General features: G+C 38.4%; 2 protein-coding genes across 2 annotated transcripts in view; one reads left to right on the top strand and one right to left on the bottom strand.

Annotated features, from left to right (window-relative positions):
• Positions 1-6,416: 6,416 nt before the first annotated feature.
• On the bottom strand, positions 6,417-7,304 carry LOC125234185. Its single transcript, XM_048140391.1, has one exon. The coding sequence runs from the start codon at positions 7,302-7,304 to the stop codon at positions 6,417-6,419; it is 888 nt and encodes a 295-aa protein (XP_047996348.1).
• Positions 7,305-16,133: 8,829 nt separating this feature from the next.
• Positions 16,134-18,975, top strand: part of LOC125234018 — a 39,296-nt gene continuing 36,454 nt past the window's right edge. The window contains exon 1 of the mRNA XM_048140198.1: positions 16,134-16,161. The gene's annotated coding sequence lies outside the window, so the exon portion shown is untranslated. The remainder of the gene's footprint in view (positions 16,162-18,975) is intronic.

The following is an 18,975-nucleotide window of genomic DNA, read 5'->3' as shown; positions in this document are numbered from 1 at the left end:
AATTTTCCCGTAGCATTACTAAGGCGCCAGAGACAGAAAGCGATATCGACGGAGCCCCGCTTATTACAGAAACTGCACAGAATAGGAGCCTTCGGCCGTTTGAAGATACCTAACGAACCTAACCTATACCTATATAAAAGTCGTCATTTTGTATCCTAGACCGTTTGCGAGACACGCGTTAATTTTATTAAAGTGCTAGTGCCATTTACTAATCTTAGAACCCTAATATCTCAGTAAATATTAATGGAGAAGAAAGTTTATATAACAAAACATCCTTATTTAAACGTGTTCTATATGATTTATCAATATTAACATAGGTTATATTGGTAAAAAAAAATCATCGTAAATTTATTAAGTCTCTGGCGCCTTAGTAAATACTATGGGAAAATTCGCAACTTCGTACTGCTCTAACTCCTAAATAAGTAGGTTTTTCAAACAACTTCATTCTATAAAAGATGCTTATTTTAATGCAATCTTTCATGTTTTTAAATTACAAACACTCAAAAATAATAAACACGGGCGCGCCATCTGTCGCAGCTGTGGTGCTTTACTCAGGCCACACGCAACAACCATACCGAGCGCATCGATCAGCCGCTTAGTTCCAACGCGCGGCAATAGATGGCGCTTAAGCTATATTGGGAAACGGGACAATGACGTCATCTTTTTCGTGCATGCTGCCCGTAGTAACGAGTTATTAGACGTTATCACGTCAAAAAAGTTTTTTGAAGGAAAATGTAAATAAAATACCGTCCTCTTCTGTCTCCGAAGTTTACCAATTAAAATTCATGAAAATTTTATCAAACATGGCTATTCATCATCCTCCTTGCGTTATCCCGGCATTTGCCGCGGCTCATGGGAGCCTGGGGTCTGCTGTGACAACTAATCAAACATGGCTATTATGGTAAATAATTACAGGAAAAATAATCGTACACGTATCTTGAAAACTTTTTTTTTCAATTTCTAAAAAAATTTTAGATTCCAATTTTACCACCCTTGCCGGTGTTTATTGTAGATACCTATAATTAAAACGGAATAACAATGAAAATAGCGTCTTTCAAATAAAGTAAAAACCGGCCAAGAGCGTGTCGGGCCACGCTCAGTGTAGGGTTCCGTAGTTTTCCGTATTTTTCTCAAATGCTACTGAACCTATGAAGTTCAAAACAATTTTCCTAAAAAGTCTTTATAAAGTTCTACTTTTGTGATTTTTTTCATTTTTTTTAAATATATGGTTCAAAAGTTAGAGGGGGGGGGACGCACTTTTTTTTCCTTTAGGAGCGATTATTTCCGAAAATATTTATATTATCAAAAAACGATCTTAGTAAACCCTTATTCGTTTTTAAATACCTATCCAATAATATATCACACGTTGGGGTTGGAATGAAAAAAAATATCAGCCCCCACTTTACATGTAGGGGGGGTACCCTAATAAAACATTTTTTTCCATTTTTTATTTTTGCACTTTGTCGGCGTGATTGATATACATATTGGTACCAAATTTTAGATTTCTAATGCTAACGGTTACTGAGATTATCCGCGGACGGACGGACGGACGGACAGACAGACATGGCGAAACTATAAGGGTTCCTAGTTGACTACGGAACCCTAAAAATGGTTAAAATCGGTTCAGGAAATAAAATAATTACCCCACAAAAATCACCTTCCCCTTCCATACTTTAAGCTCACGCAAATAAGTTTACTTAAGTTGTCGATAGATGTCGCTGTACGATGAACGCTCATTGCCTACATCGCGTTTATAAGATTTTTAGGTCGGGTCAGGAGAATCATTAATTCATTACCATATGTCATAAACTATTGAAGTCGAATTGTCTTGATTTTCTTTGGACGTTGTCTAAATAAAATTGTAGGTACTTATAGTAAATATTACTTGTTATGAGGGAAATTGTGTCTTGAGGGATCTAGTCAAGTCTGTAGAGTTATATTGATGATTCAACTATTGAAAGTTTGTACGGTACATATTTAAAAAAAAAAAAAAAAATTAAAAATATTTTATTAACCAAGAGAATTAGTTTAAAATACAATTTGCAATTAATCGACGACTCCCACACTAGGCTAAGCCTGTATCGTGGAAGTCAGCTACATGCGTGATTTGACCAGATAACAGCGGCTTAAGAAAAAATAAATACTAAGTGCATGCAAACTTACAAATATAAGTACCAATTACAATTAATATAAAATATAACGTTAGACTAAGAATGAAAATATCAAATGAAAACAGAGAGTTTCGTAACTAGTGATTTAGGTAGTGTGAGAGAGTGTGTAAGAATATGTATGGTGTGTGTGGGTGTGTGTGTGTGTGTGAGGGACGGACTCATTGTTAAAAATGTTTATTGTGTAAGACAGCATATTCTCTCAGAATCTTCGTAAGTTAAAGGCAGTAGGTATTTACGTAATAAGGATTTAGCTTTAGGGAGAGGGCAGCGTTTAATGTCACATCGTTTCAACACAGCGTTATAAATATAAGGGAAAATAAATGATTTAAAGCGTCTAGCGAACCTACTACGGACTCGAGGTACAGATGTTCTGAAGATACGTTGATTCAGCATGCTAGGGTAGGATGAGCAGTTTATTATCCGGCTATGCATGTAAACGGCAACTCGCAAGATAAAAAGTCTACGAACACTGAGAACTCCAGCCTCTCTGAAAAGGCTCTCTGTTGAAAATTGTCGCGGTTTGCGCAAGGATACCTTTAACACCGCTCTTTGAGCTCTTTCCAGAGTAATCAGGTTGGACTTACAGCAGCCTCCCCAAGCCAGGATACAGTAATTGAGTACCGGCTGGCACAGGGCCACGTATACCAATTTCAGCAAATGTTTGTCAGCGACATCTCTCAAGAACTTCATCGTATAGATGAGTTTCCGGACTCTGGCTGCAGCAACCGCTACATGTTTTTTAAAATTCAGATTTTCATCTAAGGTGACGCCTAGATATTTAACGTGGGTTGCTTTGTGTATGTATTTACAGCTACAGATTAAATTCTGAGGTGTCTGGTGAGCAAAGCAAGTTGAGCCGTGGATTTTTAATATATTCATTGGGACAGGAGGACGCGTCCGAATACTCTTGTGGAAGCACAGAAACTGTGTTTTGTCAGCGTTTAAAGTTAACAGGTTACGTTCAAGCCAGTTGGCAATTTCACGCATCCCAGATTCGGCTGCTGCTCCTGCATCCTGCCACGAGCTTCCACTGAACAGAATAGCTGTGTCATCGGCGTAACAAAGGATTTCGCTATTTCTAAGGCCTAGCGACATAATGTCGTTTATGTAGACTGTAAACAGCGTAGGACCTAAGATGCTGCCCTGTGGTACGCCAAATGAGACAGATTTCACGTCACTGTAATGAAGATTAACTTTTACGCGCTGATTTCTGCCCAGTAGATAGCTCGAGAACCAGTCAAGCGCTAGACCACGAATACCAAGCCGCTCTAGTTTTGCAATTAGGATGGGGATCGAAACCGTGTCGAAGGCCTTAGCTAAATCTAGAAAGACACCGACACAGCACCGACCCCCATCAAGAAGGGACGCAGCGGTGTCCGTTAAATACATTACTGCCTCTTCAGTGGACTTGCCCCGGCGAAATCCGTATTGGTGGCGCGATAATAGGTTATTGGATTCCAAAAAATGTACCAGTCGTTTATTTATTACTCGTTCTAGGAGCTTCGAGAAGACACCCAGCAGAGATATAGGGCGAAAATTGTTTGGAATATCTGAAGGGCCGCTTTTGTGTATAGGGACAACTGTCGCGGTCTTCCAAGCTTGGGGAAAGGAACCCGACGATATACTTAAATTAAATATAGCTGCTAGTGGTTCTGCTATGGTTTCGCCAATTACTTTCACAAGACCATTACTAATGCCATCAAATCCTGGTGCGCTATCAACGTCGAGCTGTCTAATGAGGCCCAGAATTTCTTTAGAGTCTGTAGGTTTGATGAAAAATGAAGTAGGAGTTGTGCTGAGATATACTTTTTGAGCTAAAGATTCCTGGCTTTCATTCACTCTTTGCAGAATCGTATTTGCTAATTGAGAACCCACTTCCGAGAAAAAATTGTTACAAGCATTTAGGGCATCGACTGAGTTTGGCATGGAATTTAGGAGGTTTTCGGCTGCGGAGACTTTGACAGATTTGTGAGTGATGCGGTGTATAGCATTCCAGAGTTTTTGGGCTCATTACGGTGTTCCAATAATTGTTTTTTGTCGTGCTCCAACTTTAATTTTCTTAGTAAGGAGATATAGAAGTTTCTATATCGTGTGTATATCAGTTTCTTCATTGCATTTTCAGGATCCTTACGAGCAGCTTGGTGGAGTTTGTCCCTATGTTTTGAACATTTAACCAACCCAGGGGTCATCCAGGGCTGAAGAATGACTTTAGAGCGGCTGATGTGTGACTTTATAGAGCACTTAGATATAGCATTTGCTATTATAGTAGAGAACATCTCCACGCTAGATTCTAGATTTAAACTCGTTAAGATAGGAGACCAATCTGTATTTTGCAGCTCGATTCTTACGGCCTAGCCACGACAATGGTCTAAGGCGTCTTGCGGCAGCGGCAAGCGGTAAGTCACAAAAACAAAAACGCAGCGCGCGCGAGGCATGCCACGACCTTGCCGCTGTTCGAAATCGCGCGCGGGTTTTTACGGGCCTACCCGCGGGAGCGGCGCGCGGGGCGGCGCGCGACTCAAACAACTGTAACGCGCCGCGCGGGCGGTGCCACGACATTACAGCGGCGCGACCGGCCTAGGCGGCTAGATGGGGCTAGCGATTCCGCGCGAAACAAAACATTTTGTTTTTATTATGAGCGTCTTGAACCCGAAACCTTTATTTAATGAAAATTGAATTGTACTTTCGCGTATGTAGTATGTAATAATGTTTTCAAACATATTTTTGTATAGTATTTATTCGTATTTACTCTTAATTTTTTTCTAAGTGTTTATTTATATTAAGTATCATTTAACTAGCCATAAAATAAATTCCATGTACTTAGTCATCACACATATTCTCTTGTACAAGATGTAATTGACTAATTAAAGCATTCTATGCACTTTAGAGTCATATTCGACAGTAAAAAACATGTTTTTAAATATGAAAACGTTCTGGCCGCTCCTAGGCCCTGCCGCCGCTTCTAAAAGTACGTGGCATGGCTAGCGCCCGCGCGCGTTTCCCGCGCAGCCCAGCCGCCCCGCTCGCCGCCTTAGACCATTGTCGTGGCTAGGCCGTTAGAGACTCATAGTCTGTTTTCAAAGTGGGAATCAATCTTTTGGTCGGTTTGATCATGTTAAGCGAAAGCCCTACCATAGTTACGTCATGATCTGTCAGATCTGCTGCACAGACAATTGACTCTGCATTAGATCTTGCGGGTACAAAGATATGATCAATGCAAGATTTTAGGTGAGTTATAGTGTTAATACTAGGGAGAAGTCCATGTTCCGCCAGCATGCAAAGATAGTCTGTACATTGGGAATTGGGCTGATCTGCGGCTAAAATGTCGATGTTAATATCGCCTGTTAAAACTAAGCAAGGACTACTATCATATGTATTCAACAATGAATCTAGTGATTGTGTAAATGCATCAAGATTTCGAAAACTAGGAGACCTATACACCGCCAATAATGTAAAACAGCCCGGGACCTGAGCAACAATACAGTTTGCGTCATCAATATTCGGCTCGGAAAAAATTGTTGACCATCTATTATTAATGTAAACGATTACACCGCCAGATTTGTTGATGATTTTACTAGAACAATGGGAGTTATAACCCTGCAGTTGGGGTACAGTAGAACTAGCGTTTATCCAACACTCACTAAAAACAACAACATCAAAGTCAATACCCAGTCGCTTTTTTACTACAAGAAAATTGTCGAAATTTTTATTAACGCTTCGTATATTTAAGCTAAGAATTTTTAGATTATATTTAGATAATATCTGCGAACAATCTTCAGGAAGAGAAATAGTATGGCATTTCAGTTCATACGTTTTATCGATGTTTTCTAATAGGTCTATTTTACACACAGAAAAACAATTTGGAGAGAGAAAGTAAACAGAAACCATGAGATTATAGCCATACTCAGAGAAGTTTGTATCTTTGGGATATATTTAAGGACAAACAATATTATTATAACAAATATAATCATTTGAGAAGTAAATTGACAGTTATTTTCCTCAGACTGCGCTGTCCGTTGTGTATATATATATGTAGATGTGTATTTGTGTGTTAGTTTCTGACTATGTAGGTCTGAGATATGATTATTAAAGTCTATTGTGCATGACAATGGATTATACAATATTTTAAATACTACGTACATCATCATATTAAGCACTAAAATACATCGGGTCCAGTTACAGAACACAAGGGATATTACTATTTTACAATTAACAATAAAGACTGTTTGTGCAGAAACGCTAATCCTAACACGGTAATTCCACGGTGCTAGGCCGCGGCCGGCCCGAAGCCGACGTGGTCTCGCTCGCCGCCTCAGGCGCCACTGGCGCCAGCGCCGCGAGGTCTGCCTCTGACCGGATGAGGATCGCGGGGCTCCCTCGGGACGCGTCATGTTTTCTAACGAAGATGTTGCCGTTTCGCACCCAGCAATGTTTAAAATTGTGTTCTTTAGCAAACAGCCGCGCACCGCGAAATAACTGCCTGTTTGTCCCAGTCAGGCGCTCATTTACATATATTCTAGAATTCGAACCGCCGCGTCCAACAATATCTCCGCTCTTAATGTTTCGACGTACCTTTGCGTGTTTTAAGAAATCATCACGTTTGACTCGTCTGACGAAAGCCACGGCGATTGGACGCGGCAGCTTCGAATTTTGCGTAATTTCACTCGTTTCCGTATTTTGTGCCTGTCGCTTTGGGCCAACGCGGGACACATGTGCTAGATCTGAGTCCTGGACGTCGATACCTAACTTTACCGCGGTTGTCATCACCAGGTGGTAAGGGTTTTCTTCTTGAGTTTCCTCGATGCCGTAGATTTCCACCTCGTTTCTAAGTGACGCTTGTGCCTGGTTATCCAATCGTATCTGGAGATCCGCGACTGTCGCTTTAAGAATGGTGTTTTCAGTCTCTAGTTTCTCTAAGGCTTTAAGTCTCGAGTCGTAAGTACCTATCCTATCACATAATTCGTCTAGGCGGCCGTTAATAGACTTCAGCGTATCATCTGTGCTTTGTCGGAAGCGAGTGATTTCGGCCGAGAGCCGATGCAGCGCGTCCGTGACGCTCTCCGCGTCGTCGTGCGGGGGGTCTAATACAGCCTGCACTTGAGCCTTTTTACGAAACGTTATATTCTCCACCATCGCTCGTACCGGTGTTAGAGTATTGTCTCCTCCTCTTTTCGCAGTCGCTTTATTTATTTATTCTTTATTTCATTGATCGTTCTTTATTCTTTATTTCATTGTAGTCATGTGCATGATACAGTAGGTGTTACAAGTATATTTAGGTAGGTACATGACGCCCTGTAAGGACACACAATATTCTTAAAGCTATACTTATGACTTATACAATATATTATCTAATTAATAGTTCTATTGCAATTTTATTAAATAATTGAAATGAGTAACAGTTAGTTTTATTTATTTCTTATTTAGTTTGAGTCAATAGTTCATAAAAAGAAAAAATAATAAGGAGAATTCATAATTAAATTTTGTTATCATTGTGGAATTATAATGGGATTATAGCTTCACATTAAGAATCATTAATTAATTGCGTATATAGAATTATAATAATAAGAAATAAATAAATAAAACATTCATTATAAAAATTATTATAAAAATATTAGATGTCAGACAATAAAATATTAGATACAATGAAATATTAGATATTAGATGTGACGGGTAGTAATTTACATCAATGTTTTGTCTTCTAAGAATTCATTTACGGAGTAATATGCTTTGTCAAGTAATATTTTCTTAATGGCAATTTTAAATTTATTATCATCGGGTTCCTGTATAATATGGTCGGGTAGTTTATTAGTTATTGTGATACATTGGTAGTGTGGTCCTTTTTTACACATGGCTAGCTTTGTATTTGGTACAGCAAGCTTGTTTTTTGATCTATTTCTACTGTTACAGACTTGACTTTTGGTCTTGAATAGTTCAGGGTGCTTTCTTACAAAAAGTGCGGCTTCTAAAATATAAATACAAGGCAAAGTCAGTAATTTTAGTTGTATAAAATGCGGGCGACAGCTGTCTGGTATTTGTGTGTTAGTTAGGACACGAACACACTGCTTCTGCATGACAAACAATCCATAGGTGTCAGTACCGGGGAACCACAAGACCACACCATAGCGGAGCCATGAGTAGGCGTATGAGTAATATGCCGTCATTGCAGATTCAAGGTCTGTATTTCTTTTGAGAATACCAAGAGCGTAGACAAATCGTGAAAGTTTAGTTTTTACGTCCTGAAAATGGCATTTCCAATTAATAGCTGTGTCTATGGTTATCCCTAATAATTTATTTTCGCTAACTTGTTCGATTTGTTCACCGTTTATTTCTAAATTTATATCTAAGGCTTTTTTTGGAAGGGTTTAAATTGTAGGATTTTAGTTTTTTTAAGATTTATTAGTAGGTTGTGCTCTGTTAGCCAATTGTTAACTTTTTGCATTATTTGTTGCAGCTGTTCGTTACATTCTACGTTACTTTTGGTACCAAAGAGTATTGACACGTCGTCGGCAAACATGATACATGTTGTGTCTATCGCTTTAGGCAGATCATTTATATAAGCCAAGAATAATAAGCATGATATCACGGATCCTTGTGGCACAGAACATGTAGTTTGGTACATTTGTGATCTAATTGACCTAACTTCCTTTGTCTCCTGATCGTAGTAGTCTAGTTGCACCTGTTGGTATCTGTTTTGTAGGTATGACTTAATCCACTGGTGGGCAGTACCCCTGATGCCCATGTCATAAAGTTTGTTTAGTAAGATAGGATGGGATACCCTATCGTACGCCTTGGACATATCTAATAATATGCCCACAGCGTAATATTTTTTATCGATTAAATCTAAAATTGATTGTATGTATTGTAATACGGCAAGTTCGGTGGAGCATTTTTTTCTAAAACCATATTGGTTACTATTTAAAATATTATATTTTTCGAAAAACGAGTACATACGATTGGACATAGATTTTTCGTATATTTTCGATAGGGAGGGAAGCAAGGAGATGGGTCTGTATTGGTTCACATCGTGTTTTTTTCCACCTGGTTTTAAAATGGGACGTATCACCGATATTTTAAGGGCATCTGGGAAAGTACCTTCGTTATACGACTGATTTATCAACCATGACAAAGGTGCACTTAGTTCTGATGCGCATAGTCTGAGTAATGCCGGGGGGATTTCATCCGTGCCATAACTTTTTTTATTTTTTAAATTTCTCAGTATATTGTATATTTCTTTGACGGAGGTATGTTGAATGAATATTGAGTTAAGTACGGGGGTAGAGCGCGGGCGCGCTGTCGCAGGTGTCACCGTCGTCGGCGCGAGCGCTATCGGTCGCGGCGATGACTCACCCACTGTTGCGAAGTGTTTATTGAAAGTATCTGCTATCTGTTGGGGCGATTCTAAAATAGTATTCCCGACTTTCAGACATATGTTATGATTTGGTTCTTTCAAGTTCCTTTTTGTAACACTTTTTACAATTTCCCACATTGACTTTATTTTATTATTTGATTTTTTAATGTAATTAGAATATGAGATTTTTTTAGATTTATAAATACATTTCTTTAAAATTTTTTCGTATATTTTATAATGTTTCGTAATAATGTCATTTTTAAAATTATTTACAATTATTTTAAGTAATCTTTTATTTTTACAAGATTTTTTTAAGCCTCTTGTCAACCATGTGTATTTATTTGTGTTTCCTATCTGTAACTTTAATTTCTTTTTTGGTATATGTTTATCTAAAAGTTGTTTCAAACTGTCGGTAAAAATGTTAAAGTTTGTGTTCGTATCGTTTATTTCTGATAATATACTAGCCCAGTTAATGCTATTAAGAGATTCTTTAAATTTCAACATGTTTGTCTCGCTGAAGATCCTTGTTTCTGTAAACCAATTATTTTGCTTATTCTGTGGATGCATTTTTTTGCAAATAGTTTCATATAATAAACCCTTGTGGTCCGATATGCCGTGGTCTTTTATGTTGATAGAATGATCCAACATGTTTGTAAATAATAAGTCTATACATGTGCTTGCGTTATTTACTTCTCTAGTTGGTTTGTTAACTACTTGTTTTAAATTATAACACATCATGATATCAATTAATTTTCTTGAATTTATACTATTCACTTGGACATTAATGTTAAAATCACCCGTTATAATAATGTTTTTATTTTGTTCACAATGTTTAATTTTATTTAATATTTTCTCAAGACAATGGAAAAATGTGTCTATTTCTCGGTCAGGCCTATAAATATTAATAAGAATGATTTTTTCATCAGGGATTTCTACTCCACAGCACTCCACGATATGCTCCTGAGACAAAGCTGCGATGTCCGGGCGCTCCTTGTATTTTACGTGTGTCTGTAGCAGAATTGCCACTCCGCCTCCTTGTCGGTACTTACGATAGTACGCCGCTGCGAAATTGTATCCGTTGATATGAATTAAATCTTTTTGGGTTTCCGATATCCAAGTTTCAGATAAGCACGCTACTTGGATGTTTTTACTGTTTATAAATGATTCTAATATATCAACTTTGTTTTTTAAACTTTGCATGTTTTGTACATATATTAGGAATTTTTTAGTTTCGAAAGGAGTTCGGTGTTTTCTGGTTGTCGTAAACGTCTTTTGTTTCTACGTTGTGTGACGTATGATGGCTTGGTGTTGTTGATGTTCCAGACTCGTCCAGGTTGTTTGTGTTTATAGTCGTGTTCATTTGAGGTATCATTTTTTCGGGGCGAGTTGTAGGGGATTCCGACGTTTCCATATACTGTTTTCCGTTGATTATTAATTTATTATTTCTAATTACGGCATGGTGGCCTTCTCGTCGCGCGTTACGGAGCTCTTCTTGAAGTTTTTTTCGGGCCTGTAGTGTTTCTTTATCTAGGAACTCTGTTATGGATAAGCCGGTTGCTCTAAAAAAGTGTTTATTTTCCAGTAGAAATTTTGTTACTTTCTTGCTTAGGAGTTCTATAACTATTGGTCTTTTATTACTTGCCCTGCCAATTCTAGTAAGCTCTTCGACATAATTAACTAGGTTTACATTCATTATTTCTTGGAAAACGTTAATTACACGATCATACAGTTCGTTTTCTGTTTCCCAGTAGTTGTAGTTGAGACCATGTAGTACAATTTTTTTACAGTTGTCTGATGGTATAGTTTTTTCTGTAGGGGAGTATTTTCAGGGTGCTTAGACTGTGTCATGGCTTCTTTCAAGTCGTGGATTTCCTTCTGTAGCTTTCTATTTTCAGTCTCTAGCAATGATATAGTACTGTTAATTTTCTGTAAGGTTGATTTTTGGCTGTTTTGTTCTGATTGTAAAGTGTTGATTTTTTGTACAGTGTCGTTTTTTAAGTTGGCTATTGCTCCATTAATTTGTGAAGTAATAAATGATTTTATATCTGCAGTAATAGATTGTTTACTTTCATAGAGTTTTTCGTGAAGCTTTCTGTCTAAGAGTTCCTCAAATTGTTGTAAAATATTGTTTGGTAGCATGTCTGTTGTCTGTTGTTGAGACCCGGTAGGTGTAGTTGATAAAATATTATTTTGCGTTTCATTTAAAGTGTCACCGGGTACACTCAAATTTTCGTCCATAAAGCTATCTACATCGTTTAAGTTATCAACAGACATGTTAGTGTCGTTTATTTCAACGTAATCTGATTTTCGTATGGGTGTGTTGTCGTTTCGCCGACGGGTTACATTTGTGCAATCGGGACATTTCCATGTCCGATTCAATTCGTAATTTCTTGTCATGAATTGTGCTGTGGTAAAGTTTAGACACTGGTAATGGTATTCAGCCTTACATGCCGTGCATTTGAGGATCTCATTCTGAGCGAGAGCGCCATTACATGCCAAACAACGCATTTTTTATTTATTTGTTTGTTATCGCTAAGTGTTAGGTGTTGTTGTAGTTCAGTCTAACGCAGTGAATGACTCACTCGGTAACAGCTGGCTCCGCGCACAATAGTGACGGTACAGTTGCGATTTGGCACGAAGATGCACGAAGAGGTGAGGTCACTGAACTTTTATCGCTGGCTGACCGCAAGATCGAGCCGTTTGGCTGCTTTTTTTAAATGCTATTCACTTAACACTGTCATATCTCTGTAAATACGACCACTATTTACAAACGGTTTTCACAATATGTTAGCTGGTACTTTGGTGGTCACTTTAGTATATCACACTACTACATTTGCACACGTTTACTATTTTTTATGATTATTATATCGCGGTGACGTGATCAAGTAAGTGTTGTCGCGCTCGCGCTCGCGCTCCCAGATCGGTTTACAGTCGGGGCAGGCCCAAAACTGTATTTCTTCCTTTGTGATACGGTCCTTATTTGCACAGTCCGCGTGAAATAGTTTATTACAGCCGTCAACGGTGCAGGATATTGTGTCTTCATCGTCGTTTATGACAAAGGGACAGCCGGCACAATTCATGATGACCTCCTACCAAGTTACCGGGAGCGCGATTGCTAAACGATACGTGAACGATAGCTGCGCGCTTATCGTGGTACGGGGGCACCGCTCAAGTACAGCGAGCGGGCGAGCCGGTTGCGGAGATAAAAGATAAGCCACCGGCCGGCGAGTTACCGATGACTGCACAAATGATTTTAATTTGACACTGTAATTGTACTTCCAGTTTTAACAGTTTTTGGAAATGAACACTTGCACAGGATGGTATAATGTCTGAACTTAACACTCATATATTTTTAAAGTAAGTTTAAGCGCGTTTAGTAATTAAAACTAATTAAAGAAACGGCCGAGTTGAGATTATCGTGTCAACCCGTTCCCCGCCGCCCGCGGTATATATATATTATAACTACTCTTTGTACGGTACACTCTGCAGTGGGCGGATCCGACTCGCACTTGGCCGGTTTTATTCTATTAGAGCCGAGGAGCCGACCTCCTTATCGAGGTAGGTATATTTCTTCTTTAAAATATGTGATATAATTTATGTCATGTATTATGATGTCATGATGTCAAACATAAAGAACTACAATGATACTCATAGAAATAGGATGAAAGCGAAATGATAGGTCTGTGATGATACTATTGACACATATACTACTTAATGTCAAATGCAAATGAATACAGCAAGGGCAAGGTTAGTTAGTGGATTTTTATTTCTATGTAATTAGGTCCAATAGTGAAACTTGTTATATACTTAAACCATTACACGTAGGTATTCCATTTGCCTCATTCAGGTTACAGGTTGTGTGATGATTTGATGAAAACTAGGATCCCATCAAAGACATGAATGTGAAATGAGAGCCAGATGTAGATGTAGATGTAGTGTAGGGACGCCTGGCCCCGTAGCCGAATGGCATTTCTCCGACGCCAAACGAAAGCGATACGCCGCTGGCTCTGTCGCGCCAATACGCAAGCGCGATAGAGATAGATATCTACTAGCGCTTCGTTTCGTGAGCGTTTCGTGAGCGATTGTGCCATTCGGCTAGCCACCCAGGTCGGATACAGGCAGGCTGTCGATCGCTGGTGCGTTCATTCAGCCCAGTTCCCTGGAGTTGGAGCTGCAGGTTACTGTCCCGGCTGCCCTCCCACACTTCTCCTCAAATCTTCTTGTTTTCCTGCAGAACAGAAGGACATCTTTAAGTTCGACATCCTTGAGTTCATCTTCTCTCAAACTGTCTCTACCGAATGTATCATATCGCGGTGCCGCATATATGAAATGAGAGCTAAGTTCAATAATATATATGATATATGCCTTGGTTGTCACTTCTGAATGGGTGCCAAGTTCAACGATCAGTCCTGAAATTTGTTTATATCAACATAAAATAATTATGGGACCAATGCCGAAATGGCAAAAAAGCAGTTCCATAGAAATGAGCGCTATCATCATCACAGTCGAAATGTATGAAAAAGCCAATTTGTATAATTACCTACTCGAGTTCGACTGTAGAGTCGAGTTCATGTATATAATAACAAATACTGCAGTAACCATGAAATATAAGGTATAAAACTTGTGATAAAACATAACATATTTATTTACATGAACATATTTACATAATTAATATAATTATAAGTATAAGAAACTAAGACTAAACTTAAAATCTAGCTTGTATTTGTATTTCTTTATTTGCTTCAATAAGATACGAGTATCATGCAAAATCTTATACTTTTAAACGAGCAATTCTTGTATATTTATTTATTTATTTATTTATTTATATATATATTTATTTACACTGACGATCTCGGAAACCGCTCTAACGATTTCGCAGAAATTTGTTATGTGGGGGTTTTTGGGGGTGAAAAATCGGTCTAACTTATCCTTAGGTCCCGGAAAACGCGAATTTTCGAGTTTTCATGCGTTTTTCTTCGCGCGCCATCTCGTGTGCAGTAGTTGTACTGTTAAGACAGAATTCTTTCGGTCGATGTAAGTACTATTTATTGCAAACACTAGATGGCGACACAGGTCAAGGCTAAAACGAATAGAAAAATACACTCGTATTTGAGTTTTTGTGGCGAAATGCGCGCCATCTCGTGTGGAGTAGTTGTGTTGTTAAGGCTGAGAATTCTTTCGCTCGATGTAGGTACTATTCATTTTTGAACTAGATGGCGACACATGTCAAGGATACGAAACAGAACCGAGCGAAGCTCGGTTGCCCAGATATTTGTATACAGTAAAATAAACTTAGCCTAAATCATGCATAACATTCAAAATGAAATCAAGATTGACAAAAGGGTGATAATGATAACTGTCCTAACTAACCTAAAGATGTCACATTTATAGATTTAAATTTTAAGAACTATCTAATCACCTATATTTCATTAAATGATTAAATGATACGAGCAGTAATTTAAGTAGTAATTAGTCATATAATTTAGCAAAATACTCATCGAGACTGCATGTAAAATGGTCTCGTAGCCAAATAACTTTTAAGGTTCTTTGAGAATACTCGCAGCCCGCAGACTCAACCCACGTTTTTATATATGTATAGTAAACTATTATTTTACATACTTATAGTGTTTTTAGGGTTCCGTAGTCAACCCTTATAGTTTCGCCATGTCTGTCTGTCCGTCAGTCCGCGGATAATCTCAGTAACCGTTTGCACTAGAAAGCTGAAATTTGGTACCAATATGTATATCAATTACGCCAACAAAGTGCATAAATAAAAAATGGAAAAAAATGTTTTATTTGGGTACCCTCCCTACATGTAAAGTGGGGGCTGATATTTTTTTTCATTCCAACTCCAACGTGTGATATATTGTTGGATAGGTATTTAAAAATGAATAATGGTTTACTAAGATCGTTTTTTGATAATATTAATATTTTCGGAAATAATCGCTCCTAAAGGAAAATTAAGTGCGTCCCCCCCCTCTAACTTTTGAACCATATGTTTAAAAAATATGAAAAAAATCACAAAAGTAGAACTTTATAAAGACTTTCTAGGAAAATTGTTTTGAACTTGATAGGTTCAGTAGTTTTTGAGAAAAATACGGAAAACTACGGAACCCTACACTGACCGTGGCCCGACACGCTCTTGGCCGGTTTTTTCATCAAAAGCCAACCAAGAAGTCAAAAGTTCATTATCAAGGACAAGTTCTCTTCCACAATAAACACCATCATTGACAGAAAAAAGTTTTGGGAATTTGCTTATTTACTATAGAGCACGTAGATCTGTTATTTCCAAATAGCTGTGACGTCTATGACATTATTTACAAAGATTATTGTTTAAAATGACATACTAATCACGACAAGCTACTTAAGGACAACTATTACTAGCTATTCATTCCTAATCATATCACATTTCATCCTTGCCTAACCGTGTGATACAATATATAACTTAAGTAGCTACTTATCCTGCCCACTCAGAGCCACGCAAGAACTATCTTAGTCGCGCCTTGACCAGTGGCATGAAAGAAGTAACAGCTGATCCGGGCCCCGCCCAGCTGAGGCCCCGCCCAGCGCGGGTGGGCCGGGCTCGGCAGTGAGGCCTCAACTGTGGTGGCGGACGCACGTGCTGGAGCTCCGGAAGACAAGGTTGGTGCGATATTTATTAGTGCGTGTTTAAAAAAATTTGCGTGCTCTTGTAGGTACTTGTTGATGTTGAGTGAAAGTTTAGAGTTCCGAATTTTTCTTTGATTTAACTTCGGCATCATCATCCTCCTTGCGTTATCCCGGCATTTGCCGCGGCTCATGGGAGTCTGGGGTCCGCTGTGACAACTAAACCCAAGATTTTGGCATAGGCACTAGTTTTACGAAAGCGACTGCCATCTGACCTTCCAACTCAAAGGGTAACTAGGCCTTATTGTAATTAGTCCGGTTTCCTCACAATGTTTTCCTGCACCGAAAAGCGACTGGCAAATATCAAATGACATTTCGCACATAAGTTCCGAAAAACTCATTGGTACGAGCCGGGGTTCGAACTCGCGACCTCCGGATTGAAAGTCGCACGCTCTTACCGCTAGGCCACCAGCGCTTATCTTAACTTCGGTTTTAACTTTGCTTTGATTTAACTTCGGCATTAGGGATTAATTTTATTTTAAAATTGGGCAATAAGTTTATAGTTTAGGTACGTGTTAAGTACCGTATACAAACTGTTAGGAACAGGCAACTTTTGTGCCAAAAATATGTGTTTAATTAGAGTTAGCTACCTAGAAGAACACAGAAGACATTTTTAAACATCATGTTAATTAGTACTCATGAAGATTCATGAAGTTATTTTGTTAAGTTTTGTGCTTATGAAACTTTTTCAAAAACGACATATCTATTTTCTTACGTGATATATGTACCTACATTGAAGGAAACAGTTTTTATTGACGGAATTTTTGGTATACGAATTTGCAAAAATGTCTCCGATTTATATTTGAGATAGGTAGAACAAAACTCAATCATATAGAAAGCGTCCAACACATTAATAACTGATTTTCTAAAAAAATATTATTCGCAGATAGCAGTGTTTGTCTATAAGATTTAACCGCAAATTTTAGAGATGACAGATAGGTATAATGTATATAGGTATGTACTTTTGAAGAACTGTTTCATCCTACATTGATATTGTCTGTACCCTGAACCATTAAAAAGCCCGCCCCAGTTTCAAGTCGCTGAAGTGTCGTAATCCACAATAGTAGTAGCCCTATACACAGTTGCGTTGTGTGGCGCAGAAAATCCCATTTTGTTCTGCGATGAAAGCCCTCGTCCCGTAAAAGCTTTCCGGCGTGGATGATGCATCTGGGGTGTCGTTCGCGAAGACTAGTAACTTGGAAAAACTAGCATAAGTTGGACTTTAGGTTTAGGACAGATCCCAGCTGGGAAAGTACCTCATCCTTACAAAAAACTAGACCCTACTCAGGTTTATGTTAAACGCTCACGAAACGAAACGTAAGTAGATATCTATCTCTATCGCTCTTGCGTATTGGCGCGATAGACCCGGACTACCTTTCGCGGCGTTTCGTTTTCGTTTCGCGTCGGAGAAATGCCATTCGGCTACGGCACCTGGAGAGTTTCAGGCGTCCAAATGCTACGGTGGCTACTTGCCACGTACGTGTTAACCACCGATATAGCATGAAAAATAAGTCGCCTGCTCACCTGTGGAACAATTGCAGAGACAGCTAGAGATCTGAGTTTTATGTAAATCCAGGCAAAATAAAATGGCGGAGGGAATGTTGCGCCGGTAACGGACGGACGTTAATTTTCTGGAGAAGTAGAATTATGCACTTCGTTATTTTTTCTTTTAATGGATTTGTGAAAAGACTTACTTACTTAAAAAAAGTCAAAATGAAATTTTTTTCGGAAGTTCCAGGAAAATCGATGAAGTGATTTCTTTCCGGCGGAATATTGGTTTCTTAAGTTTATATTTACAATAGTTGTTACGCGTAGGTACCTATTAAAATCGATCAATACTTTTAATAGCATGTGTCATGTTAAGGTAAATAATCTAAAAAAACAGCTATTTGTGTATTTATTCCAGGGTATTTAGATATATATAGGTTTATCGAGCTGGTGTCTGTCCTGCGCTAGTTTTCGTCCATTTGACGAACATTGAACCTTGTTTGCTGCACTTTCTTGCAATCATTTTCGTCTAAAAATCTATTTGCATTCCGTGTATGGATGAAAATGTTCGTTTAACCTCAAACTTTATGATATAGGGTATAGGGTCGAACTTTGGTGCATTTTTTTACCTACTAATTTTGTTGCTAACCATATAGATTACATTTTTATGCTTCTATTGCTTCTTATCTTATCAGAGGAACTCCACTATTGTTATTAAACGACTATCTCGGGAATCGCAAGCAGAGAGTTAAAATAGACAAACATGTAAGTGATGAATGTGATTTAACCTACTGAGTTCCACAGGGCAGTGTATTAGGGCCCACGCTCTTTCTAATATACATGAATGAACTTTGTAATCTGCACATCGATCAAGGGTCTATCATTGCTTATGCTGATGACACAGCGGTTGTTTTTTATGGAGATACCTGGGATGAAGTACGTAGAGTTGCGGAACTCGGACTAGCCAAAATTTCCCGCTGGCTCCAGTCAAATCTTCTCACCCTAAACACCGACAAATCAAACTATATATGTTTTTCAAAATATATAAGAACACAACCACCCCATATGTACACAATCAGGACCCACAACTGTAATGACTTAAGTCAAACTAACTGCTCTTCTTGCTCACCTATCACTAAAGTTGATGTTGTTAAGTACCTTGGCATTATGATAGACCAGCGACTAACATGGCATGCACACACAGAACTGATCATGCCACGTACTCGTAAGCTTATATGGACTTTTAAAAATCTAAGACACATTGCGACCAAAACTCTTCTCAATCAAATTTATACTTGTTTA

The sequence above is a fragment of the Leguminivora glycinivorella genome, chromosome 15 (genome assembly GCF_023078275.1).
Source record: "Leguminivora glycinivorella isolate SPB_JAAS2020 chromosome 15, LegGlyc_1.1, whole genome shotgun sequence".
Taxonomy (NCBI): domain Eukaryota; kingdom Metazoa; phylum Arthropoda; class Insecta; order Lepidoptera; family Tortricidae; genus Leguminivora; species Leguminivora glycinivorella.
The sequence above is the reverse complement of the archived record's forward strand: the minus strand, read 5'-3'. Positions and strand labels throughout refer to the sequence as shown.

Coding starts and splice junctions, on each gene's coding strand:
- LOC125234185 (XM_048140391.1), bottom strand. CDS start 7,304: ATGGTGGAGAATATAACGTTTCGTAAAAAGGCTCAAGTGCAGGCTGTA.